Source organism: Bos javanicus, chromosome 12 (assembly GCF_032452875.1).
Source record: "Bos javanicus breed banteng chromosome 12, ARS-OSU_banteng_1.0, whole genome shotgun sequence".
In the NCBI taxonomy this organism is placed as follows: domain Eukaryota; kingdom Metazoa; phylum Chordata; class Mammalia; order Artiodactyla; family Bovidae; genus Bos; species Bos javanicus.
Genome location: NC_083879.1, coordinates 86,807,834 through 86,834,603, shown reverse-complemented (window position 1 = coordinate 86,834,603; position 26,770 = coordinate 86,807,834). Strand labels below are relative to the sequence as shown.

Sequence of the window (26,770 nt, the reverse complement as noted above, 5' to 3'; positions counted from 1 at the left end):
GGCCAGGGCAGGACAGAGCCGCCTGCGGCGCTGCCCCGAGCTCGCCGGGCACCTCCTTCACAGGGCTCGCTCCGACCGCGGTGGACAGACCAGCGCCGCGTTACTTCCCGCCCTGACACCACCCAGCTCGCAGTGCAGAGAGGCGGGCCAGGCCCCTCCGTCCCAGAGCCCAGCTACTCCACTCGGAGCCCAGCAGCTTCCCTCCACGTGGACGCGCCAGTGAGCCCGTCACAGGGAGCCTGCGCCCGGGGGTTACGTCAGCCCCAGCATCTGGTCCCCCCGGCTCATCCACGGTCTACAATCACCGTCTAGGCTGATGGCACGGCTGCAGCTTGGGGAGAGCCCCCTGCGGCGCCCGGCAGTGCGCAAGCATCCGATGGAGACGGGAGAGGAGAGGCGGCTTCTCGCAGTGGCAGCATCCGTGAGAAAGATGCTGAGGCCGGGAACGACAGCCCATCCCGCTCAGCCTGACGCGCCTGAGTCACCGCTGACCCGGAGGCGATTCTGCGGGACGACCCGCCCCCAGCCCTGCCAGCCGGCGTGGGCAGCAGCGCCCGCCAGCCAATCCCGCGAAGGACTGAGAGCGCAGGCCTAGGCTCCAACTGGAGCGCTGATTGCCAAGTCTCTGCACATACCCGGGAGCCACAGCCGTGCTTAAATAAAACCCAGAAATACATGGAATACATATAAATTATGTGGCCGTGGCGGTACTCTGCCTGCTGCAAACCTTATGTAACACGATGAGAGCTGAAACAGCCCAAACCTCCCTGATCTCAGAGCAGGGACAGAGACACAGTCACACCTGTGTGGGTATGCACACCTGTGCCTGCACACCTGTGTGGGACCGTGCACTCCCATACAGGAGCAGGCACTCCTGTGTGGGACCGTGCACTCCCATACAGGAGCAGGCACTCCTGTGTGGGACCGTGCACTCCCGTGCAGGAGCAGGCGCTCCTGCGAGGGTACATGCACTCCCATACAGGAGCAGGCGTTCCTGTGTAGGTGCGTGCACGCCTGTGCAGGTGTGCACACCTGTGTGGGTTAGGGTCTTCTGCTGAGACTGCCCACCCCCAGTGGCCCCTCTCCTCTGCGGGGACAAGTCACAGGCTGCGCCCTGACGACCAGCACTTCCGCACAGCCTGTGTCTGCAGCGCCCGCCTCTGACCAGCTGCCCCGTGGCCCCACTCCTCCTGGGCCCGCAATGCCTCCTCTGCGGCCCCTGTGCCGACGGCCTGTTCCTTTTAGAAACAGGCAGGGCGAGCGGCCTGGCCACGGGCTGGGGGCCGCGGCCCGAGGCCTCCACTCTACCTCCTGCCTCACTCGCACGTCCCAGCTGCCCCCCACCGCCCAGTCCCTTGGGGTCTTTAACTCGCTCTGTGCATTTGAACGCCAGACGGTAAAGACTCTGTGACATCAGAGCCTCCTGCTGCGCCCACAACGCACGCGCCAGCATCATGACCAGCACTGACAACAGAGGCAGCGGAGAGGCGAAGGCGCCTTTGAAAACAGCCGCTTCAGGGGAATGTAAGGAACCTACCGGATTCACGAACACGTGCCCTGGAGGGCAGGTTTTAGGCCAGCAGGTGTGGAGCAGGCAGCTCAACTTCCTGGTTTAGGAAACACACAGACCCGAGCTCTGTGGTCACCTGGCCACTGCCCAGCAGGGGCTGGTGGGGCAGCCTGAGGGACGGGCCCCTCGCACCCATGGGCCCTGCACCAAAGCTTAGACTGTGCCTCTGTCAACCCTCGTAATGACCCAGAGGCAGCCAGAGCCACGGACGGAGGCTCAGACAGACAAGTCATTTGCCCAGAGTCATGCAGCTGGTGAGCACAGACGGGACGCCCATGCGCTGGCTCCCCGTCCAGACAGCATCCGCCGTGCAGGGCAGAGCAGCCCCTCCATCCCGCCCACCTGGGACTGTGTCGGGCCAGGCAGGGTCCTCCCTTTCAGGGGGCCTGGCCCCAGAAGCAGACGGCAAAGAGGCCCCACCCCAGGACCTGGCTCGACGCCACGAGTGGGTTCTCCCAGCCCAGTCTCGTCTCCACCATGGCTCCACCGCCAGATGCAGCAGGAGGAGCCTCATGTGAGGACCCGGGGCCCCCCCGCGGCCCCTTCCACCCCTAGGACTAGAGCCCCAGAGCCAGGCCGCGTGGCCTGTCCTGCCCCCAGGAGCCCGGGCCCAGCCCCCGGGGCCCATCCACCACCCTGTGCCCACAGAAGGGCCTGTCTATGACCTCACGCGCCCAGGAGAGAGGGTGGGCGGCCCATGCTTGGTCACTGAAAAGGCAGGTCCCCCGGGGTCCCTGTGCTCCAGGCCTGGGGCGGACTGCGCTGAAGGCAGCAGACGAGGAAACTGGAGCAAATAACCCGGAAGCTGCAGCCACGCGGACGAGCCCCCGGACCCAGGCACACGCGGGCGTGCGCACACACAGACGTAACCCGCAGCCTCCTGACGGCCACTCGGAGGGGCCGCCGAGGCTGATGAGTCGTTTTTGGCCCAAACAGTCCAACAGGCAGAGCGGTCTCGCAGGCTCTGGTTCCGGGAGCCACGCGTGCCCGGGGGTCCCCTCTAGCACCCCAGGCCTGCTAACTCCTCGGGGGGCCCGGGCACGGCCAGCTGCGCTCAGACCTCCCGCTCGCGGCTGAGCAGCCCGAGGGCGGCCTTGAGACCAGGCCTGAGGTCCCCACATCTCCCTGCCCAGCTCCAGGCCCTGTTCACATACCTGACACATCACAGAGCAGGGTCGGGCGGAGACTTGGAGACTCTGGGCCCAGCCCGGCCTCACCCCCGCCCACAGGGCTCACGGCGGGCCTCGACCCGGGGGAGGGTCAGTGTTCCCGGGGCCACATGGACAGGGGCCCGCTCAGCCTGGCGCTGGGGCGGGGAAGCAAGCCCAGCAGTGTGGCTGGGGGGCCTAGTGGGCCCTTGTGGGAGGGGCTGGCAGGAGATGCGGGCAGGCTGGCGTCTGTCTCAGATCAGGCCTGGCAGGTGCGGACAGGAGTCAAGGAAGTGGGTCCCCAGGGCCCGTGGGAGGGAAGCTCTGGCCTCCCAGAGGGGCCCTGGATGAGCAGATGGGTCCTGGGGACTGGGCCAGCCAGGGGGCGGGGGTGGGCGGGGAGGGGATGGGTGAGCCAGGCCGGGGATTGGGGTGATGGGGAGAGGATGGGGAGGAGATGGGGCTAGGCGGGGCGGGGGCTGGGGCGGGTGAGACACAGTCCGACTCTCAGGCCCCCCTGCCCCAACCACACTGCTTTGCCCGTCTCTCTCTCTCTCCATCCCACCCTTGGACAGGGTCTGGGAGGCTGCGAACGTCACAGAGACGTGGCTGGGCCCTGTACTGGGCCTGGGCTCGCCCGCCGGGTCTGGGCGCGGGGCCGTGGGGTAGGGCCACAGCGCTCAGGCCCAGCCCTGGTTCTGGCCGCCTCTCCTCCGTCCTCCCAACTCAAAGCTGCCCCGTTAAGCACCACTCGTGCAGCAGGCTCTTCCTGCTGGTCAGCTTGTCAGAGCTCGACGGCAAGAAAAGCCTCGGACCTTTCACAAAGCTCCCCATGCGATGACAGCACCGCACCCACCCTCAGGCTCTGCAGCCGTCAGGGTCAGACGCGCGCCGGGCACAGCAGGATGGGGCAGGCGTCCCGGGCGCACAAACTGCCGCGACCCCCCACGGCCCAGCGGGTGCTCAGCTGTGTCCAACTCTGCGAGCCCAGGGACTGCAGCCCGCCAGGCTCCCCGGTCCATGGGCGTCTCCAGGCTAGAATACTGGGGTGGGTGGCCATTTCCTGCTCCAGGGGATCTTCCCAGCCCAGGGATCAAACCCAGGTCTCCTACACTGCAGGCAGATTCTTTACCATCTGAGCCACGAGGTGGGGGAGAAATCCCACCAAGCACATGCTGCGGCTGCTGCTGCTAAGTCGCTTCAGTCGTGTCCGACTCTGCGCGACCCCACAGACGGCAGCCCACCAGGCTCCCCCGTCCCTGGGATTCTCCAGGCGAGAACACTAGAGTGGGTTGCCATTTCCTTCTCCAATGCATGAAAGTGCAAAGTGAAAGTGAAGTTGCTCAGTAGGGTCTGACTCTTTGCGACCCCATAGACTGCAGCCTACCAGGCTCCTCCATCCATGGATTTTCCAGGTAAGAGTACTGGAGTGGGGTGCCATTGCCTTCTCCGCCACCAAGCACATAGATTCCAAAAATACATTAAACACACACACTCGGGGCCACCTCTTTGTAACCGGAGTGACTGCTCCCGTGAGGGCATAAGCCTGGCGCCCCTCTGGAAGCCAGACTCCCGTGAGGACCCTCCGGGATCCGTGTTACCTGTTTTGTGTGCAGGCTCCAGGTCGGGGCTGGCCCGTCCGCCCATGCCCTCCGAGTGGGTCCTGGGCCCAGCCGCGGTCCTCGCTGGAGCTGCTCAGGCACCTCCCTCCTCCCGGAGCTGAAACCCCAGCCGAGGCAGCCTCTGGGTGCATAGCCCCACTGTGTGCACAGGGTGCTTGGTCAGCCTGGGCTCCCCAGGGAGGGGCTCCCCACGCCCCTCACGCAGCACAGAGCGAGCCCCCTCCTCCCGGGCGGGTCTCGTCCTCCTCCCACAGGTGAAGGGCAGGGTCGGCCGCCCTGAGCTGGACACCAGCACGTCACAGCTGCGTATCCCTCGGGTAGGGACAGCCCACGCTTGCACTGCACAATACGGCAGCCCCGGCCCCTGGGAACTGAAGGACGGCCAGCCTGGGCCGGGAGCTGAACTTTTATGTTATTTAACTTTAATTTTTCAAGTTAAATGACACTGGACAGCAGTGACAGAAAAAAGATGACAAGACAGAAAGCAGGCGGAGACGGGTGGCCCCTGCTCCCCAGGAGAACGAGATCGGGAAGACGGAGAGACAGCCCGTGGGGAGAGGCTGCCCCGTGGGGAGGGGACCCTGAGCTTCAGACACACGGGCCAACGGGCTGGGGCCGGCCACGGGTGGCAGTGAGAATGGTCTTCACTTGCTTCTTTCGTGAGCCCGAGGGCCTGAGGGCGGCTACAGCAGAGCTCCCCACCCGCCTGACGGGGAGCAAGGCCGCTCTGACGGCAGGAAGCCGAGGGTGGCCCCAGCTGGGGCTCAGTGCCCGGTCCATCCACACCAGAGGCAGCTGCAGAAGGACAGGCAGGGCGCCCACCACAGGCCATTGACAGGAAGGGGCTGGGACGGCACGCATGTGCAGTCTGGTTTCAGGAGATGTGCACAGGGACGCAGCCAGACGCTCCCTGTGGTTTCCTGTGGGGAGGGTGAGAGCTACTGCCAGTCCACAGATGTCTGGGGTGTTCGGGACGCGTTCACATGTTTTCTGTCTTTATGTGCAAAAGTCAACCGAAAATTCACATGGACGTCACAGCCACAGCAAGAAGTGAGGTGCTGCCAGGGGCTGAAGGCCAGATGATCTACAGCTTAGTGAGCTTGACGGGGCAGCCCAGCAGCCACATGGGGTGGGGAGCAGCCTGGCTGCAGGACTCTGCATGAGGCGTGGCCCGAACACAGGGCTGGAGCTTAAGAACAGCACTTAAACCCTGCTCCTTCCACAAGCGCCCTGCATTTCTGTCATGCAGCCCACACAAACTGCGTGTGGGGACATGTGTGCATGTGTGTGGTCTGCATGCTCGTGTGTGGTGTGTGCGCACAGGTGTGCAGTATACACTCAGTCCTATGCATGTATGAGCGTACGTGTGTGTGGTGTGTGATGCATGCCTGTGTGTGCATGTGTGTGTGGTGAGTGCACACACACCTGTGTGTACCTGTGGTGAGTACACACACACACGTACCTATGTGTGCACATGTGCGGTGAGCACATGTTCCCCAGTGTGTACACACATTTGGTGCATGCATGCACCCCTGTACCTGTGTGTACACACATGTGTGAGCATGTGTACACCTGTATCTGTGCACGTGTGGTGAGCATACATATGCCTGTGTGTACACACGTGGGGTGTGCATGCACCCTTGTACCAGTGTGTACACACATGTGGTGAGCACACTCATGCCTGTGTGGCGGTGACCTGTGTGCGTGAACCTCTCCTTGGAGTGGCCCACCACGAAAACCACCTGGGTGAGGCTCCTCTGTCTCCAGCAGTGGGGTGATCTGAGCTGGGTCCACAGAAAGTCCACATCCGTATCGGCCTCAAGTCATCTGGGACCCAGGCCTGTGGTTCCCAGGCTGGGGAGGGGCAGCAGGTGTGCAGGAAGGTGACCCTTAGATGTTATCTTCCAAACATGGCGGGCAGGTATTGGGGGCCCCCAGGGATCCTGCAGGGCAGCTAAGTGGGTCCTTCAGAGAAAAGCCAGAAACCTGCCATCTCAGTGTTGGCAACACTGTGACCCTGCATGTGAGTGTGCATGTGTGTTCCTGTGTGCATCTGCACGGGTGTGCACCTGTGCCCACAGGGAGGCCTCCGGTGACCACCTTCACTGGGAGGGGGTCAGCTTTTGCCGCAAGGAGGGAGGGAGGGGGGAGGGGCGTTTTCCAGGAGACCAGGAACAGGCTTCCTGTTCTCGTGTGTCTGCAGCGTCCAGGCGAGGCCTGTCCGGCAGCCAAGAGCTTCAGAATGATCCGCGACCGTGAACCAGACACAGCGGCCTGAGCTGGCTATGCCGTCCCTGTGTGAGATGACAGAGAGCTAAGAGCAGGGGACAAAGGTTTCAGAGGACCAAGGGAAGCTTGTTTGGTGAGCGTGGAGTCAGCGTCTGGGAAGCCGGGGGCTCGTCCACTGGACCTGCGTGGACTGTAGAGCCCGTCTAGTTGCAGATCGCCCCCGGCCTGCCTGGAGTCGGTGCCGCCTGGGGTTTCTAAAGGCGCCCCGCCCTGTCCCCGGCCTCCGGACTCCCTAGTTTAGGAGACTCGGGACCGCAGTACCGGCTGCGGCCACCAGGTGGCAGCCCGCCACACGCCGGGTCCCACACGTGCGGGCAGCGCCCCTTCCCTGCTTTACCCACCGAGTGTCTCCCCACCTTTAAAGGTGCACCGACCCTTCCAGAAATGCAGCTGCGTGTGAGCTGATGGGCGGCAGCACTTCGGCTTCCCTCACTCAGGGCCGATCCCCACCACGCCCCAGGAATCGCCCCTGACAGCACTGGGGGGTCGGGTGGGGGGCAGGGCTCGGCGTGCGGGCCCCCCAGAGCCCCGCCTGCTGGACGGCCTGTCGGGCAGCCCCTCCCCCGCTGGCCCTTCACGCAACTGAAGAAAGACCAGTCGGTCCCAACGTGGGGTTTCACTCCGGGTGGAAGGGCAACGGGTCCACCGGATCCCCGCTACACCCTGCACCCGGAAGAGGAGACCGCGAACAGAACATGCGTGACCATCACGATACACACTTCCGCCTAGAGGCGGAGCCGCGGGCCTGCGCCGCACGCGCGTCCACACACCACGGCCCCGCAGGCGCACAGGCACACACTCCTCAGCTTCAGCGGGAAGCATGTGCCGTGCTGGCAGGGACCCCGCGGACAACCCTGGAGGTCGCCTCGCTGGGGTGAGAACCCCTTAAAAGGGGGAGAGATAAAGGTACCAGTCCCCCTGAAGGGGCGGCAGGGGTGCGGGGGTGAGGGACGGGGCGGGGGGCCTGACCCCCAGGCCTAAGCTGATTTCACTCCGTGAACGAGGCCTGTCTGTACAGCAAACACTCACCGAGGAGCCGCTGTCTGATCTGCGCGCGGGCGCGGGGCAGACACAGACTAACACCGAGCCCCGGCGAACTGGGACAGCCCAGGTGAGCCCGCGAAGCTGGGCCACCAGTGGACTGGGGCCTGGGGGTGGGGGGCATAATGGAAAGCCCCCCAGAGGAGGGGGCCTGCACTCGAGAAGGAGCCACCCGGGCCGAGGGAGCGAGAGCAAGGGCCCCGAGGCCAGGAGGCCTGAGGGTCAGCAGCACCAGTGGGGGTGGTGACCCAAGGAGGGGAGACCAAGAGGGTGGGAAGTCGGCCTGCTGTGCCCAGAAAAGGCTCACCTCTGCCCTGCCAGAAAGAAAAGGACCTCTGCCCTTTCCACGCCTGGGAGTGACCTGAAACAGATTCCCGCACCGGCAGGGAAGGTCGCCCCAGAGAATCATCTTAAGGGGGCAGTGGGAGACCACAGAAGCCCCCATGGCCCCTGGCTCAGCCAGCGCGGAGAGGTCACTGCAGATGGCTGCCCGCTGGGCGTGTGGTCCAGGGCTTACCACTGCCTTGGCTGGGGCTGGGGAGCCAGAGACGGTTTGTGGCCACTTCCGGCCTCAGGACTCCGGCCGCACGTCCCTGCACGGGGGCGCGAGGGGGACAGCCAGGGGATGGGGTTGCAACGCAGCGGCCAGGGCTCTCCAACCCCGGGAGGAGCACACAGCTCACCCGCCTTTGCAGACACCTGCTGTCTCTGACTCCCCTGCCTACGGCCCAGGGAGGAGGAGTGGGCGCTTGGCTGGCTCCATGCAGGGACCTAACACAGGTGTGGGTGATGTCTCCACCGGGGGCAGGTGGCACCGCTCTCGGCTCCCAGGTGAAGGGCTGAGAACAGGGACTCAGACCCTCCGTAGGCAGCGTCTACATGGACCTTACTGTGCTGTGAGCTCCACTGCCCAACCTGGGACGGACCTGGGGTTCACAGGCAATGGTGGGGGGCAAGCCACAGGGAACGAGGGTCACAGGGGAGCACAGGAGTGGCGTCACAGTGGGCCGAGGGCCACGCCCCTCCTGGACATGGAGCATCCACCCCGGAGACATCACGGAGGGGAGCTTGCTGAGCTGGCCAGAAGCCCGCCCTCTGGAGGACCAGCAAGACCACTGGGGCCCACAGTTAGCAGCCCACAGTCAGCCGTCTCCCTGTTAAAATCCTGGGCTTCCTGAAACCAGTGTAGCTGCCCTTCCTCTTACTGGCCTGTCCACGGTGTCCCATCCCCAGGGCCGGGTGGCTTTTCCATGTCTCCCTGCTGGGAAGCCAAGAGCCAGACCTACCATCCTGGGTCCCCACCCCAAACACCCCTCGGTGCCACTCCACACGGGCAGCTCCACCTCCTGCCCTCTCGAGACCCTTGAACCCACTCAAGCAACGTCCCCCTGAGGTCCAGGGCCCTCGTCCATGGGACAGGAGCAACAACTGCCTTCCTGGCTGGAAATCCAGGGGTGACGGTAAACAAGACGCAGGATCGCCAGCCTCCATGAAGTCCCTCACGGTTTGCCCGAGGGCCCTAAGGAAGACTGGTCACTCCCAGGACAGTGGCTGGACCACCCACCTCAGCTCGGCTGCTCGGAGCCTGGCCCTGCAAGTCGGGTCCACAGAAAGAGGGGACGGTGACCACAGATCCCCACCCCACCCTGTGGTGCCGTCTAGGTCTTTCTCCCAAGTGACCCTCACCACCGACGGCCTGTGGAAGGGCTTTTCCATCCTAACACCCCACCCATGCTGCATGGTGAGGGGCCAGTGCTGACCGGGTCCTGGCAGTCACACCTGCTGTTCGGCCGGCCTCCTAGATTAGACCATCTCATCGCTCTGTGACCCAGAACCTCGCCAAGGGGGCATGCTGACCGCAACCTCGGGGCGAGCCGGCCCTGCACTCATCCCCCCTTGGGCACTTCGAAAAAGAGAAGCATCAGCCACCAGGCCATTCCCTGCGGCCCAGCGGGTTGGCCGGAGCAGGAGGTCCACACCTCACCCATCCAAGGAGGGCACCCGGGCACCGCTGCATCCACCCTGGCCCCCTGGCCGTGGAGGAGTCTCTGCACCCCTCGAATGAGGAATCAGGGCCCTCACGCACCTGGGGATGCTGGTGAGGTAGGTCATGACATTCTGGAAGTCCTGGTCTGGGACGTCTCCGAAGGCCGGGTAGTCGGGAAAGGTGATGACCGGGCTGCCGTCCTGGCCCCGCCCGCCTGCGGAGAGCGCAGGGCAGCAGTCGGCACCCCTGGGGCCGCAGGGGCGGATGGCCCTAGATCCCACCGCGGGGATCTGGGGCAGAGCCCCAGCGCTCCTGCACCCCGCCCAGCGCCCCGCTCCCCGAGCCCGGCCTCGCGGGATCACAGAGCCCCGGCACCCCTCCACACGCGCCCCGCCCCCGCCCCGCCCCTGCCCCATAGCCCCGCCCCGCTCACGCCCCACCCACGCCCCTGCACCCCGCCCACGCTCCTGAGCCCCGCCCCCTGCACCCAGCTCCGCCCGCGCCCGCCCACCACACCCAGTTCCGCCCACGGGCCCCGCCCCTGCACCCAGCCCCGCCCCCGCCCCCGCCCCTTTAGCCCCGCCCCGCTCTTAGCTCCGCCCATGCCCCTGCACCCCGCCCACGCTCCTGAGCCCCGCCCCTGCACCACACCCCGCGCCCTGCCCACTACATCCAGCCGCGCCCCGCCCCGCCCCGCCTGGCCTCGGCACTCACCTGACAGGTAAGCGAAGCGCTTCTGCAGCTGGTCCCGGATGTCGGCGGCACAGAGCGGGCTGATGTCGTGGTGCATGATCTCATCTGCGGGAGGACAGAGCAGACGGACATGCAGTCACCGGGGACCGCCCCCCGCGCCTCGGCTGTGTCAGCCCCACCGCGGACACCAAGGGGACCAGCGCTCGCGGCCCGGCAAGGGGGCTCCGCTTTCCTGTACAGAAACCCTTGTTCCTCAACGCACAGAGAGCTGTGCGCAGAGTGAGTCATCAAGGCAATGGCACCCCACTCCAGTACTCCTGCCTGGAAAATCCCATGGATGGAGGAGCCTGGTAGGCTGCAGTCCATGGGGTCGCTGAGGGTCCGACACGACTGAGCGACTTCACTTTCACTTTTCACTTTCATGCATTGGAGAAGGAAATGGCAACCCACTCCAGTGTTCTTGCCTGGAGAATCTCAGGGACAGGGGAGCCTGGTGGGCTGCCGTCTGTGGGGTCACACGGAGTCGGACACGACTGAAGTGACTTAGCAGCAGCAATGTGTCAGAGGCACACAGAGAGGTGCAGGGATGGACACAGAGGGAGGAAGAGAGGGACAGGCAGGCAGAAGGGAGGCCGGGGGTGCAGAGCAGGGGCCGGGGCTTAGGACGGCCCCGGGACAGCTGCTCAGGGAGTAGGCCGCTTTGGTCTGCAAGCACACAGCCATGTCCTGGAAGTGGCCTAGGCCATCCCCAGGGCCCTCACCTGCTGTCTACACAATGACTCACTGGTCAGAATGGAAACCTGGCCACCGCAGTGGGTCCAGACACACACCTGGCACCTCACCCCTGCCAGACACTGACCCTGAGCAGGGCTCCGAGCCTGTCCACAGCCTGAAGCCGACGCCCGCAAGTCCTAGACCAGGGCCAGCAGCGACCCAGTCACAGCCTGGAGGCATCGGCCAGAAACAGGATTAGCAAGACTCCTGGGAAAGCAGACACGGACAGGGGTGTGTGAGGTGCTGGGGCGTCGGCAGGTGGCCACAGAGCCAGGGTTCTGGGCCCACAGGACCTGCATCTTAGCGCTTCCTGGCTGGTACCGCATGGCTGACATCCCGTGTTTGGTGTCTGAATGCCTGGGTGTCCTGGAGATTTCTCTACAGACACTCACGACTCACGCTGGTCACTGGCAAATGGCTTAAATCAGTTCTTCTATACCCGGATTAAGATACAGGCCCCTCACAGGCTGGAGATTTGGGCCACTGAGACCTTGGAGAGAGCTCAGTGGAGGTAGCGAAACACCCTCCGCCCTCCGCGTGGCCACGCCTCCATCCTGCAGACAGGCACGCGGGAGCAGGTGGTGCGTTAGCCGCACGGCGAGTCCCAGAACCTGGCTGTTGTCTGTGGGCCTGCTGCCCCCACACGGGGCCGCCCTGTGATTCTGCCTGGTGCAGACGAGGAGCGGGTGGGCCATGCCCCTGGCCCGCTGGGCCAACAGAGTGGGCGGCACTCCAGGCTGGGACTGAGCGGGGTTCACGCCCATCACACTCGGGGCCGGGGCTCTGGCAGTCGGCCCAGGGCAGCGTGGGGCAGTGCAGCCTCCCTGTGCACGGGAACCTCTCAGCTCTGCTTCTTTTGTGGGAGAAAAACAGCTGGAAACGATTGTGCCAAGAGAACGTGAGATGTTTCTAATTCCAGACGCGGTGGAGCACGGCCGTTACACTGCATTTGTTTGGAACACACGTCGGGTGTGACAGACACGCAGCTGCGAGGAGGCTGGGAGGCCAGGTTTCACACTGCCCACACTGTCGAGCACGGACCCTGGGCTCCTCGAGGCCGGCTTCTGCTGCCCAGGACAGGCGTGTCACAGAGACCTTCCCCTGGGCAGCAGTTCAGGTTTCAAAGCAGAGTGGCCTGCACGCTCCACTCAGACGAACAGACACGACTCCTCCATGTTCGGTGGCCACTGGCTGCCCAGCAGAAAGCGGAGAATCCCCGAGCAGTTTCCAGCCACCTCGAGGCCCGTGGTGTGTGTCACGTGGCCCCCCGTGGACGGCGGGTGCTGGGGGGAGATACTCACTTCTTTATCCTGCACTCGAGGGGCCACGGCTGGTTGAGAAGGAAGTGAGCTGCCGCCTGCCCCTTCTGTGGTCTGGGACGGGAAGTGGGGTCGCCCCGCCCACTAGCTCAGGGTCAGGGTCAGGGTCAGGGGACGCCCGGCTCCTCCACAGACCCCCTCTGTGTGTGCACAGTGCCTCACAGTTAACCACTGAGCCCAGCCTTCCTGTGGCCCAGACGTGCACGGAGACTCCAGGCTGTGACCTGTCACAGGGCCGTTTGAGGCGGGAGGGGTGCAGGGGGGAGGTCGGGAGGGGCTGGGCGCCTGGCGGGGGGAGGGGGTGCTCAGGGCCCCGGGGCACAGAGCCTGCTGCCCGGTCAGGGGCCAGTGGGAATGGCCCCTCGCTGAGCTCACGGCTCAGCCCTCTGGAGACCCAGCTCAGCTGTACACCAGGACAAAGGGGAAGGACCCCCCGCCCCGCCCCTCGCTGGAATCTCTGCCCACAGAGCCGTCCCCTGAGTCCTGGTTGGTCTGGGCAGCATCAGAGAGGCGGTGGGGGGGTGGGGGGCCACCCTTTCATCTTTATGCCGCTTCATCTTAACACAATCAGACTCCGGCAGCAAACTTCCTTCCTCTGGCAAATTGACTCCCGGACTCTCTCTTTAGGACGAGGATTTCATAACACATCATGGGCGGCCTCTGGCCCGTCCTGTCCGCGGGAAGGGCCTCTGAGTAGCTCTGTTTGCCACCCACCTCGGGCAGGGAACACACACAGGGGCAGGGCTGGCGGGACACAGAGTGGACCCTGGTAACCCTGGAAACCCACCCCAGGTGGTGGTGGCCAGGGTCAAAGGGGCCCACAGACCCAGCAGGAGCCTGGCGTTCAGCTTCGGGGGCTGGCTCCTGCCTCGCGGGAGACTTGGACCTCACCGCGAGGAGAGAGGAGGCTGAGCAGGGCTCCTGAGAAGGGGTCCGCAGCTGGCGAGAGGCCCTGGGCTGCGAAGTTCACTAAGTCCATCATGAGCTAATTCCCTTCCTTGTTTACATCTGGTTGAACGTCCACACCCAAGGCTTCCGTTTGTTTTCTATCAAAATACACCCGTGATGCCCTTTCAGAGTCCAAGGTGGAGAGTCCGTGGGGGCTTCCACCCGCTCACTCAGGTGGGAGTCCCAGCTCAGGACCCCTCCCCCTCCTCCCCCCCCCCCCCCGGAATGCAGGGAGCAGTGTGCCTGGGGCTTCGAGCAGCTCCAGCCTGGCCCTAGGCCAGGGTGGGCCAGGTCAGCTCCCCAAGTGTCCGGTCCGGCAGGAGAGACGTCTCCGTGGCGTGTGGTCTGGTCTATGGCTCTGGGGTTAACCCTCCAGGAGGCTGGAGACCTACATTCACCGGGGCTGAGTCTGCTCTCACAGCCCACCCGGGGTATTTTTAAGGAGTTATTTGTCACTGGATTAGGTACATACAGTTCCCATCATGTACGATGCGTCGTTAGCTCAGGGTACCAACAGTCTCCAGATTCCTGATCTCAGAAAGTGAATCCTCACGTATTTTAAAATAAAAGGCCCCATGTGAGAAGGTGCTCGACCAAACTCGTCCTCAGGGAAGGGCAAGCACAGCACGTGCAGGTTTGAAAACCGAAGGCCAGGGACAAACGAGGATTCGAACGTCAGCGCCCCGAGCGACTGGGAAGCAGGACACGGGCCCTGAAGACGTTGTGTGTGGCTGAGAAGCTGGCGAGGTGTCAGGGGAGCTGAGTGTCCACGCCGCCGCCCACGTGAAGGAGGGATGCAGCGGAGCCTTGCAGGGCCGGGGGCCTGCCGGCCACACCTCAGGGAGACACGCATCTCTGGATGAAGCAGCACATCCAGGACTGAACTTATTCTCACGGATAGCGGGGTCAACGGAGGCCACGGAGAGGCTTTGGGAGCTCCAACCACCTGGTGCCGGGGCTCCAAGGGAGCATGTCGGGGGATGGTCCTGCCTGCCCGGCCGCGGCCCAGAGGGGATGCATGAGCGGCGGGCAGGCCCTGACTGCAGAGCTCTGATGGAGGGCCTCCCCGGAGAGGCCTCCCTGGGGAGGGGTCCTGATGAAGCAGGTCCAGATCTGGGGGTGGGGTGGGACCCAGAGGAGGTCTGGTGGCCACAATGGGGGCAGTTTAAACACACGGCACTCGGAGTGCCCGGCCTGGGCAGGACGGACGGGGTGGTTCACACACACCTGCCCTGTGCCCACCCAGCAAGGAGCGGGAAGGCGGGCAGGCCAGGCACGGAGGGGAGGGAGGCCCAGGCTAGCCTGGGGGCCTCAGGTGTGGGGTCCGCACGGAGTCTGGGCGCCAGGTCTCTGCAGACCTTTCCTCACCAACAAACGCGGCTCCTCCTGGGGACCCCGCTCCCGCCGGGCCCTTGGTGCAGCTCCTAAGCCCAGCCGGCCCGCCAGGCAGGGCACCACACGCAGGGACCCGCGGTCAATCATAGCGGGCAGAGTCCGTCGGGCCGCACAAGCCGGGCCCACCTCCACCCCGGGCCTGAGGCTTGGTCCTCGCCCAAACGTGCCGTCCTTCTCCAGGCGCCCAGGCCTGTGGCATCTGCCTGATGAGTGGAAGCCACCACTTAAACACACGCCCACCAGCCCGAGCCCCTGGGCCAGCACACACCAGAGATGGGAAAGACAGAGACAGGTGAGAAAGACGTGGAGAGACAGAACACACAGAGGAGAGCGACAGAGGAAGGGAAGTGGGGTGACCTGTCTGCAAACAGCAGGCGCAAGGGGAGGGGAGGGCTGCCGGGCTGGCGGGTCCAGGGCCTCATCGAGGGAGGGGGCTCACAGCACAGGTGCCAGCGACTGTGGGAAAAGGGACGGACACTTTCTCTGGTAGGAAAACAGATTGTTTCCAGAGACTGGGGGCGAAGCCCTCCAGCCCTTGGGTCCTCAGCAGTGAAATCACGTGGGCGCCAAGCGAGGACCCAGCAGCTGGCAGGGAGCTCGCTGCCCCGGGACCGGGACCGCGGGGAGACCATGAAGCCCTGAGCCCGAGAAGCCTGCCTTCTGGGATTCCAGCCTTGTCACCCTGACGCCGCACACTGTCACCCGGGACGAGCATGACGCCCCCATCCACGCTGTCACTCCAGGACGAGCCCTGTGATCTGGGTGTAAACGTGATGACTGAGGTTTCTGCCCCAGCCCCCCCCAGCATTCACCCTCTGAACCTCATCCACCAGTAAATTCACACTCGCAGTCTCCTTTTTATGAAACTGGAAACTTCAGACACCGAAGGTGAGGGTGTGGCTAATTAGTTACAATTTACAAAAGACCTATTTAACGAATTACTTCTCAATCCTCAGCAGAAATACCCATTGAAAGATGAACTCACAACAAAGCCCTCCATAAGGAGCACCTTCCATCCCTGGAAACGTGACCAGGAAACCCAGGCGCCTCCGCCCAGGCCCATCTCTTTGTTCTCGGTCACCATGGGCGCGACTCTCCCGGAGCTGGGCAGGTACGGGACGCCGGCCGCAGACCGCCCCCTGCGGCACCCCCCTGCCAGGCCCTGCTGGTCCTGCCCCTGCTGGCAGGGAGACCCCCACCCCCAACGTCCCTGGGAACGGAACAAAGGAGCCTCCAGGCTGAGCAGCAGCTGTGCCCCGGTGCCCAGCAGGCACTGCTCAGGATGGGGGAGAGGACGGGGACAGGCGGGGAGGGGGCCGGTGGCCCGCCCACCCAGGAGGCCCCCTGCGAGCTCGCCACCCGCCAGGCTGGGCTCCCGAGCAGGTCCCGCGTCCAGGCCCCGGGGCCCCCGCCCTCGTGCACGCCCTCGGCCAGCCCACCTGTGCGGGTCTTCAGGAGCAGCCAGAGCGTGGACAGGTCCCGCGACAGCAGAGAGAGGAGGCTCAGGGTCATGCTGTCGCCCGCCGGCCGCGTCAGGAGGCAGCGCCCCGCCGCCCGGCACGCCCGCGCTGGGCGCACAAAGGGAGGCGGCTGGGCTCCATGCCGGCCGCCCACCCGTGGGACGAGGACCTGGCTCTGCCCGGAGCCCGCGGTCCGCCTGCCTGCCTGTTTCGCTCGCGGCCGACAAACTGCGCTCGGCGGGGTGGTGCTCGGTGCTCGGGCTCCCCAGGGCCGGCTCCCTCCCTGTCGCCCGTCCCAGCCCTCCCTGCGGGGCCCCAGGCTCAGCGGCTCCTAAGCCTGCGGGCGGGCGGGCCGGCCTGGGGGCTGGGACCACCAAGACCCCGCGGGGTGGCCCCTCAGGTCCTTAAGAAGACCTCAAAATCAGGCAGCCCCGCCCCCAGCCTTCCCAGGAGTGGGGCCCAGGGGAGCTCGTTAAAGCGCAGGTCGGGTTCGCAGGTGGCGATGCTCCCGGGAGGACCGGGTCTCCAGCAGGAGGGACCCCGGGGGCTGAGCCCAGCGTGCAGGGCCTGGAGAGGATGGCGCTTGGGCTGGGCTGGGACCGGCTGTGGCTGCGCATCCTTGGGCATCGCAGCCCGTCCTTCCCATCCTGGGCACGCGGCCGACTGCGCCCGCCCAGTCTGGGCCCTGGGGCCTCAACCCCAAGTGGAGGCCCTGGAGTCCAGCCGCTCATGCCACGTGGGGCAGCGGTCACTGTGCGCCAGGCGCCCCGTCCACGCCCCACCTCCTGTCACATGGCTCGGGGTCTGAGCTGGTCTTCGCTGGATTGGCCCCGTGTCCCCCTCCTCATGGCTCCTCCGTGGCCTTCCTCTCTCGGCCTACGGCTCACTGGATAGGCTTCCTCCCTCACCCGGGGCACCAGGGCCAGGACCTTCCCTCGGAGCAGGGGCGACTCTGAGCCCCCCCACGCCTGGCTCACATGGGCACCCGGGGCACCGGTGACCTTCCCTCGGAGCAGTGGCGACTCTGAGCACCGCCCACCCCCCCCCCCCCCCCGCCCTGCCAAGCCTGGCTTACACTGCAGGCGATTCTAGTCTCAGCCCAGCCTCCAGGGTCACGATCCAACTCCTCGGAGATGCAGAGACCATGATGGCCCAAGCGCAGTCTGCTCCAGCCCGAGGGACAGGCATCTGGCCTGTGGAGTTGGTGACTGTGAGCTGGACAGTGGCTGTTCAGAGGCCCGACGTGCTTTGGCAAGGTCACGCTGCTGGGGCTCCACCCCTCTCGCCTGCTCCTGTGGCCCTTTCCTCCCGACTCCACAGCACCTGGGGCCTGACCCCTGCCCTCCCGACCCCAAGTCAAGGGGAAGGCCTGACCTCCAGTCACTGTCTCAGGCAGGTTGCCGCGCTGCTCACCCAACCGCTGGGCCCAAGCTCTGGGCCCCGGGCTCCACTGTGGGTGCCCTTCTCCAGCCCACGACACAGAATCTGTTTTTCTCGTTTCCCTTCAGGCTGTGCTTGAACGCGAGAGGCATGCCCCGCCTGCTGTCTGAGGTACGAGACCTGCCGCCTGGGGAGACTGGTGGACAGACTCCCAGCGGCCGCCCTGAGCTCCACCCTGAAGGCACCACGGTGCAGTCTGCACCGAACAAGCACGTGCCCCCCCTTTAAAACCAGATCCCTTCGGAACTCCAGCATGGAGTTCAAGAGGAGCTGGTGGTTTGGAGGTTTCCCCTCTAAAGACACGAGATCGGTTTCTCCCGTCATCAAATGCGCAGCAGCGGCTGGCAAGGCGTGGGGTCCAGCAGGATCACCCAGGCTCCGGGGTCCCTGGAGCAGGCCGGGCGGGCTTCCCCAGCAGTGGCTGCGGTTGGGGAGGTGTGAGAACAGATCCCTCTTTGTGTCTCCGGCCCGAGGACCCATGGAGCCGAGGGCCACGGGCACACCCATGGGTCCCACACCTCAGCCTTCCCCCCACGGCCATGGAGCTCTGGTCCCCGTGGTGCGAGCCTCAGGCCATCTGGCCCCGCCCCAGGATGCACCCCAGGGCCGAGCTCCGCTCCCCAGGCTCAGCTGTGCCCCAGCGCGAGCGCCCACCGCGAACACAGAACACATATGACGGGAGAGGACGGGGGAGCGGCTGCCCCGTACCCTCGCCCCCCTCCACGCCCCCAAAGCCCACCGGCGTGGCTCTCCTCAGCCTCAGACCTCTGCATCAGCTCCTGGGTGCCCCCGGTGCCCCCCTGTGCCCCGTGACCACAGCCCCCACCACCGAGTGGGGCTGCCACCTCCCCCTGGAAGCCTGCCAGGCTTTCCTGCTCAGTGCGGATGGTTCTAAAGCCATGGATCCGGTCCCTGCTTTTCACGACGGCCCGATGCTGTGCTCTCTAGAGGGGGCCGAGCTCGGTGTGGGAGGGCGTGCAGGCCAGCTGGGGGCCAAGGGCACACACACTTCCTGCGGTCACTGGGGACAGTTCATTAGCTAGCACCCTGCAGATCCTCGAGGATGGCCCTGGGCCAGGGGTGACACGCCACACTGGGGAACGGCTGAGCGGGAGCCTGGGGTGGCAGCCAGACACTCTGACGCGTGGCTTCAGGCCCTCGAGCTCACCTAGGACCCGGCACAGGGCGCCAGGGGAGTTTGTTTAAGGCGCAAAGGTTCTCCAAGGTGTGAGGGGGCTGGTGATTTTTCAATTACTCACAACTTTCTGATTGACAAAGAGGGCAGTTTTTTACGGCTCTGCCCAGCAGGCCACCAGCACAAGAAGCACAAGAACCAGCGGCAGGAGAGGCTGCGGAGAGTTGGGGACAAGCCCAGATGGTGGGAGAGGAGCTGGAGGCTGACCGCAGGCCTAGGAGGTGGGCAGGGGGCAGGGGCGGGGGGCAGGGGGCCAGGGGGGCTCGGGGAGGGCAGGGGCAGGGCAGAACCTCTGTTCCCGAGGGGAAGGGCGTCCAGCACCCCGACTGCCCTGCAGGAGCTCCCTTAGCTGGAAGGCGTTGCGGGCAGGGACCTGACTGTGAACAGGGCGTGTTGTTTGAGAAAACAGCATCCACGTCACAAAGCGCGTTCAGCACACGGTGTAGACGGAGCCGCGCTCTGAGCACACGGCGTAGATGCGCCACGCTCTGAGCACACGGCGTAGACAGATCCGCGCTCTGAGCACACGGCGTAGATGCGCCACGCTCTGAGCAGTGTTCGGGCTGCCCTGGTGCACCCGCCTCCCTCCCTGGCGGTCCGCCACAGTCACAGACACTCAGCGTTAATCCTTCCCTGTCCAGGGGCGCAAGACAGGCGAGGCAAGGACGGTCTCCCATGGGCGAGACAGCCCTCCCGGAACCCCATGAGAACATCGGGAGGTGTGAAGTTATAGCTGGATCCAGGCCCTGGAAGGTGCAGGGCCCGAGCGGCCTCAGGCAGCCACCCTCTGCAGCCGCACCCGCTGGGAGGGAGGGGCGGTCGCTGACTCACTCGGCCTCCTGTTTGCTGAGGCCTCGCCACCTGGCCCTGGAGCATCGTCATGGCGACCTGTGCGGCAGGTGTCCCGGCTCTGCAAAGCCTCCCTAGAGCTCCTCATCCTCGCTCGGCCTGGCGGGCCCCTCCCCTCCACATTCACATCCCCTTCTTCCCCCTGGGTCCTCTTCCTGGGTCCTCCCCGTCCCTCTGTGGTCCTCCCCGTCCCTCTGGGGCTCTGTTGTGCTCACAGCCCCCTCTCCCCCCACGTCCCCTCCTTCCCCCCGGGTCTCCCTCCTGGGTCCTCCCGTCCCTCTGAGGCTCTGTGGTCCTCAAGCCCAGGTCGCCCCCTCTTGGGGGAAGGTCCCCAGCTCTGCCTCGTTCGCTTGGCTCAGAGCCGAATGCGTGCTCCCAGCCCCAAGCTCACCCACGGCCACGGGATGAGAAGCAGGCTTCCTGGAGTGACGGCAGGCCCTGAGGGGCCAGCCCGAGCGGTGGTCCTCTCCACTGCCCGTCACGTCCCCCAGCCCCCAGGCTTCCCCTTGAGCTCCCGCCATCAACTCGGCAGTGAGACCCTGGGCCACGTGCCACCACCGCTCGGGGGACCCGCGCTGGGGCGTCAGCAGCACGGGGTCCCAGGCAAGCTCTCAGTTCACATGGGCGCCACAGTCCACGCACACACTCAGGAGCCTGGGCCGACAGCCCGGGTGGAGGCCAGCTCCCTCGGGGGACACCCCCTGCCCCTCCCTCGTCCTGGCTCATGGTCTGTCGGGGTCCAGCCCGGCCCCAGCTCCTCGTGGTCCTTCCCCAGGGCTTTCCGATGACTCTGGTTTTGTCTGGAGCCTGGACTCCAGTCTGCCGCCCACCCACCCTCCACGGATGCCCGACAGGCCCTCGGCACTGTTCGTGAGCTCCAGACCCTCAGAAGGGCAGACCCCTCCTCACCCTCCACCCAAGGCGGCTTAGCCCCCCGGCCCCGAGTCCACAGGGAGCCCGAGATGACAGCATACAGTCTGTGGCCGAGTTGCAGATGGCCACCATGGGACCGCGCTCCAGGACCCAAGGCCCTTTCAGGGAAGGGAGTGGGCTCGCTGCTGTTGTGGCTGGAGCCGCCCAGCCAATGGCCACCTCTCTGCGCCCTGGGCCCCCCCTGCCTGCCTTGCCTGCAGCTAGAATGGCCACACCAGATCCCTGGACGGCGATGAGCACGCACACCCCAGACACCTGCCTCCTGTGCTGCGGGGATCACGGGTGGGGGCATGCGCCTGGGGGTGCGGGCTCGGCATGTCCGACCTCGGCCTGCGGGGATCAAGTGCAAGGGCGCAGGGAGGCCTGACTGCCTCGTGGGCAGCGAAGACAGGGGCCCGTGAAGTCGGAGCGAAGCACAGCCCCCCGGCATCCATGACAAGCCGTGCTCAGAGCCTGCCAGGGAGAGCCCCCATGGCCCCAGGGCAGGTGCTTCTTCCCGCTCTCTGGCGCCCCTTCCTTCTGACTAGAGCCTGATTCTGGCGTCCGGTCACCCACCTGTCCAGCATACACCCAGCCCCGGCACCCCCGGGGCCTGGACCCCGCCAGCCCCGGCGCCATGCTGCCTGTCCTGAACACCCCTGGGTCCCGTGGCTGACTGCCCCTCTGCGTCCCGCATCCCCGCATCTTCCACAAGGACGTCCTCCCTTCCCGACAGCAGACAGGACGGCCAGACTCGCCCACCGAGGGGCCAGACACGGCCGCGGGAACTGCTTGGCCTTCACTTCCGCCCTGGCCTGTGTTTCTCACGTGCGTGGAGTCGCACAGGGGGCGCCCGGCTGCTTGGATGGGAGGCGGAATGAGGCAGCTCGCCCTCCCATGGGCTGCAGGGCAGACGTGCTGCCCGCGGGGCTGTGGGCAGGCCCGGGCGCCCCCACCCGCCTCCCCAAGCTACGCAGGAAGCCTCTCCCAGCAGATTGGAAAAACAGACACGGGAGCAGATAGCATCGCTGCCTCGCGGGCGGGGCGGGACAGTGTTTATCCGGCTGCCACCCTCGCGGCTCGGGAACAACGCTCCGCTTGTTCCGCACAAGCTGCGGCCTGGACAGAGCGCTGGGAGGGCCGCCTCCCTGAAGATCAACACCCTGGCGCTTCACGCACGGCAGTTCCGGGCGGCGCAGGGGCAGACGCAGGGCACAGCAAACACGGCTGGGCCTGGGGTCCGTCAACCACCGCCCAGTAAGGACGCCCGTGGGCCCCAGACACCCCGGGGGCTCGGCCTGTGGGCAGCAGGCGTGGGGACCCCGAGGAAAGTCTCCCCGACACACACACACACCTGGAATCACCAAGGAGCTTTTGCTGTGGGATCTGGGGTGGGGGGTGACTGGACCACGGTGGCCTCGGGAATTCTGGACGCTAAAGGCGACCGACCTGGCTTGTTCCCTTAAAGCACAGCGGGACCCTGGGCACGGGCCCGCAGGAAGGCGGACTGCACCGGGATGCAGGGGACACCAAACCAGGGTTGGGTGTGCCCGCGGAGCTGGCGCAGTTTCGAGGGGGTGGTGGCTCAGAGGCGCGGTGGGAGGCGCTGAGCTGTGGGGACATGCACCCTTGGGCCCCCGGGCAGGGCACTCTGGAGAACCAGGGGGGTGGCACCAGGGGAGGGCACCCAGGGCCCCTCAGACCCACATGGGGGAGGAGACGACCCTCGAGGAGAAGACCCCGGGAGGGCGGCCTGCACGCCATTCACTTAAAGCCGTCCGGCCTTCCTGTCAGGGTCTCGGGCAGTCCACAGCTCCCAGCTCCCCACCGCGGGGCTGCAGGATGGGGAGGGCTCGGTCCAGGTGGGCGGCCGCAGCCGCTGATGTTTTTGCTTTCTGGCAGGCAGGCAGGCAGGATCTTAGTTGCTCAGCCAGGGGTCAACCCCGGCCCCTGCAGTGGAAGTACAGACTCTTAACCACTGGACTGCCGGGGAAGCCCCCTGGGAACACCTCTTACCTTTGTGCTAAAAATGTAACTACGGCTATAACTGAACTCACTTGGCAGCTTGGGCCAAGCGCTCTGTGCTCAGAAGGGACGCCTGATTCTTCCGGGGGGGGGGAGGGGGCGAGGGACTGGTGTGACGTCTCGGTGGGAGGAGGCAGGGTCCGGACTCGAGAGAGGACAGGTGGGATGTGCTGGACACTGCCTGGGCACCGGGCCCGGGGGCACCTGGGGCTGAGGGGCTTCCTGGTCTGCCCCGGGCCCTGGGGGGACCCCCGCCGTCTGCCGCACCCAACTCACCGGTCCTGCACGCCCCCACCAGCCCCTGGGGGCCCTCTGCTCTGTCCCCCCAGCTTGGGTGCCCCCGAGCTGGCGGGCAGGACGCGGAGGCCTAAGCGGAGGCGCCCACGCTGGGCTGGGGGTGCAGACCCTCTTCCCTCCTGGAGCCCCGGGCAGAGACGCGCGTGAGCAGGAGGTCTCAGCACTGCTTTTCTCTCTGCCCTTCTGTGCGTCGAGACGCAGGTTTTTAAATCGCAGAGCTGCAGGCTCTTAACCTTTTTGGCTCCCACATCACGTTGTCTGTCTGCAAACATGGCAGTGACGCACAGAAGCAGCCCGCGTCCAGCCAGAGGCAGCCATGTCCACGGCAAGCCGCTGCGTGTGGCCAGGCGCCCCCACGCCCCGCGGAACTGCACCAAACACGGCAGCGCTTCCCGGGGAGGCGTCCCACCGACTCACCCACTGCGGACCCCCAGACACAGACCCTTCACAGCCTGTCATCCGCCTGCCGCCCGTGACCCTCGGGCGGGCTGGGGCCGGGCGGGTCCCCCCGACAGCAGTCGCTCCCCCGCCAGGCCGGCCCTGACGCGCCCACGCTCGCTGGGCGACGCCTGCAGCTGGGACGTGGCCCCAGCCCCCACTCCGGGCCGCCTGCTCTTCTGGGCCGAGGCTGAGCTCTGAGACCCAGGAGGCAACGCCCGCGGCCCCAGGAGGCCGGGTCTCACTTCCCTGTGGCCGCTCTGACTCATTTTAACCCACGAGTCGGGTACTTTCGGCCAAACGTGAGACGGGCACCTGCTCCGCTGACGCTACCGTCATGGGACAGCGGTCCCGAGGGGCCAGGAAGGGGAGCCGGACGTTAAACTAAAGAGGAAGGAGACGCAGAGTCAAAACAGAAACCTCACTCCCGGGTTAACCTCGTGCCTGGCGGGCTCGGGGGCCTGGGCAGTGCCCATCCACCCAGGACTGCAGCGTCCGCCCTTCGGTGCCAACAGGACCAGCGTGTCCCCAGGAGGTGCTGGGCAGGCGGGTGGAGACTGCATGGCCCCCGCGAGGCCTGGGCCCCCGGCGCGGGCAGTCCCTGCCATCCCCGGGGCGAAGGCGGGGGGCTGGCGCCCAGAGGGCGTCCGGCAAGAGTGACCCACTGAGCTCGGGTCACTCGGGGACCGGGCCTGAGCGCTGCGACAAGGACGGTTCTCAGCGCCGCGGCCTCAGGCATCTCGAGCTCAGGGCCCAGGGTGTCCGTCGACCCGAGGGGCTGATTGCACTGTCAGTCCTGACGGCCGCCCAGGACAGGACGGTTCTCAGCGCCGGGGCCTCGGGCATCTCGAGCTCAGGGCCCAGGGTGTCCGTCGACCCGAGGGGCTGATTGCACTGTCAGTCCTGACGGCCGCCCAGGACAGGCAAGGCCGCTTCCAATGACTAGCACCCGGCCCTCCCCATCTGTAAAATGGGCGAGGCTCCCGCGAGGCAGGGATGCTACGGGTCACACACGCAGAGCTCTGGACCCGCTGGGAGTCAGAGCCACACGGGCACGAACCCGCGGAAGCACCAGCCCGGGTCTTCATTGCAGACCAGGCCCGGGTCACGGCGGCCCCCCAGTGTCCCTCACAGAGGCGCCACGGCCCTCACTGCCTCCCGCAGAGGGGCACGGTCAGCGCGTGGCCCGGGGGGACTGCCAGCCCCTGGAGACGGGGCAGCTGAACCGCACTGAGGCGCGAGGCTGCCGCTGTCACGGGCTCGAAGGCCCCACGCGACCTCCGGCTTTGCTGCCCTGCGCCTGATGCGCACCTTCCCCACCAGGCGCCCTCGAGGGGGTCCGGCCGCTCTGACGACGGGGCTCAGACGGCGAGGCGTGGGCTTCTGGCCAAAGGAAGGGTCATCAGGACAAGTGGGCAGAGGGCCGTGTGCCCACAGCCCCGTCCCCGAGCTGTCCCAGACGCCCTCCCTCGCCACCACAAGGAGCCCGGGCACGCCGGGGCCCATCCCAGCACGCCGCCTGCACTCACCCTCAGCCACGGAGAGCAGCCAGGAGCACCACTCGCAGAAGAGGTAGTAGCTCTTCATCTCCGCTACAGAGATCCGGGCGGCGGCGCCGTCCCCCATGGCCGAGGGCCCGCTGTGCCCGCGCTCCGTCCGCCTCCTCCTGCTGGACTTTGCTCCCGACTGCCTGCCTGGGGCCAGCTGGCTTTTCACTTTCAGTTCACCCTGCAACCATGGGGTGACCCAGCAGCGGCCGGCGCCTCCTCACCCCGCCTACGGACTCACACACGGGCCGGCCCGGCAATCCCACCTGGCTGCGGGGCAAAGCCGGGGCCACCTCCACGCTTCAGCTGGTGCCTTGAGGTCAGCACAGCCGTGCCAATCAGAGGACGCCGGCCTGGCCCGGCCGATAACACCCAGGGCGAGTGGGGGCTGTGCTTGTCCGAGGAGGCACATCCAAGGCCCCTCGATCCTCCAGATGTCAGCCAAGGCCGGCTCCTCTGGCCCCGTGAGGGCGAAGGGGCTCCCCCCTCGGAGGCCCCTCAGATCCCGACACCTGCCCCACCGCACAAGGCGGACACCGCAGCCCTGCCCTGCCCAGCACGGGGACTGGGGGGATGGCTCCTCACCTGCGGTCCAGGGACCAGGAGGCAGGGCCCCTAGACCCAAGCAGCAGGCGCCCAGTGAGGCTCGGTTACTCACTGGAGCCCAGGCCAAGCCCCCAGGCCATGGGGCCCGTGGGGGCCGCAAGCTCACACAAACCCAGACACCTGACCCCCCAAAAACGGACCGAGACACCTGACCCCCCCACAGACCCACACACCTGACCCCCACAAACAGACCCGCACACCTGACCTCAGACCCACACACCTGACCCCACACAACACAGACCCCCACGCCTGACCCCACACACACAGACCCACACGCCTGACCCCACACACAGACCCACACGCCTGACCCCACACACAGACCCACACATCTGACCCCACACACAGACCCCCACACCTGACCCCACACACACAGACCCACACACCTGACCCCCCCCACACAGACCCACATGCCTGACCCCCACAAACAGACCCGCACGCCTGACCCCACACAGACCCACACACCTGACCTCAGACCCACACACCTGACCCCCCCCACACACAGACCCACACGCCTGACCCCACACAGACCCACATGCCTGACCCTCCACACACAGACCCACACACACCTGACTCCACACAGATCCACATACCTGACCTCAGACCCACACACCTGACCCCCCACACACACGGACCCACACGCCTGACCCCACACACACAGACCCACACGCCTGACCCCACACACCAACCCACACACCTGACCCCCATACACACACAGACCCCCACACCTGACCCCACACAGACCCCCACACCTGACCCCCCCACCACGTCCACCTCGAGTCTGGGGAAATTGGGGAGTTTAGCTCAGAGGCCAGAGCAGGGACTTCAACCAAGTTGCTTGAAACTCAAAATAACAGAAACACTAAGGATCACCAGATTTCCTCTGACTGTGGAGTGTCTCCTCACCACAGGTTTGAGTACAGCCCGCAGGGAGACCCCTCGAGGTGAGGACATCCTCTGAGAAAGCACTTTGACTAAAACGTGTCCTGTCTGTCTACGGAGCTCCCACCAGCTCCCAGCCTGTTCTCCAGGAGCTAAACTGGACGACCGTTGCCGTGGCGTCTGCCACTGCTGGATGAAAACCAGGCTCACAAACGATAGGCCCGCTGTGGGAGAGACCTGCGTGCTGGCTGCATTCCCGAAACACGCGCACACTGCAGCCACCCTAAGGAAACCAGGCTCCGGGCCACCCTTGCTGCCCACGTCCGGCCCCCGCCT

General features: G+C 65.9%; 1 protein-coding gene across 25 annotated transcripts in view; it reads right to left on the bottom strand.

The window, feature by feature from the left end:
* The window catches only part of MCF2L (MCF.2 cell line derived transforming sequence like), an 89,840-nt gene that overhangs the window by 29,059 nt on the left and 34,011 nt on the right, over positions 1 to 26,770 (bottom strand). For 20 of the 25 annotated variants that reach the window (XR_009740126.1, XM_061435415.1, XM_061435411.1 and 17 more), the window contains 2 exons: positions 10,372 to 10,455; positions 9,757 to 9,871 (listed from right to left, as the gene is read on the bottom strand). Coding sequence is in view for 24 of the 25 variants with exons in the window: in XM_061435415.1 (XP_061291399.1) it covers positions 9,757 to 9,871; positions 10,372 to 10,455 (199 nt within the window). In the remaining variant the exon portion in view is untranslated. Of the gene's footprint in view, positions 1 to 305; positions 485 to 9,756; positions 9,872 to 10,371; positions 10,456 to 16,225; positions 16,331 to 24,931; positions 25,659 to 26,770 lie in introns of those variants that run through there. The other 5 variants (XM_061435433.1, XM_061435431.1, XM_061435420.1 and 2 more) reach the window with 4 other exon arrangements.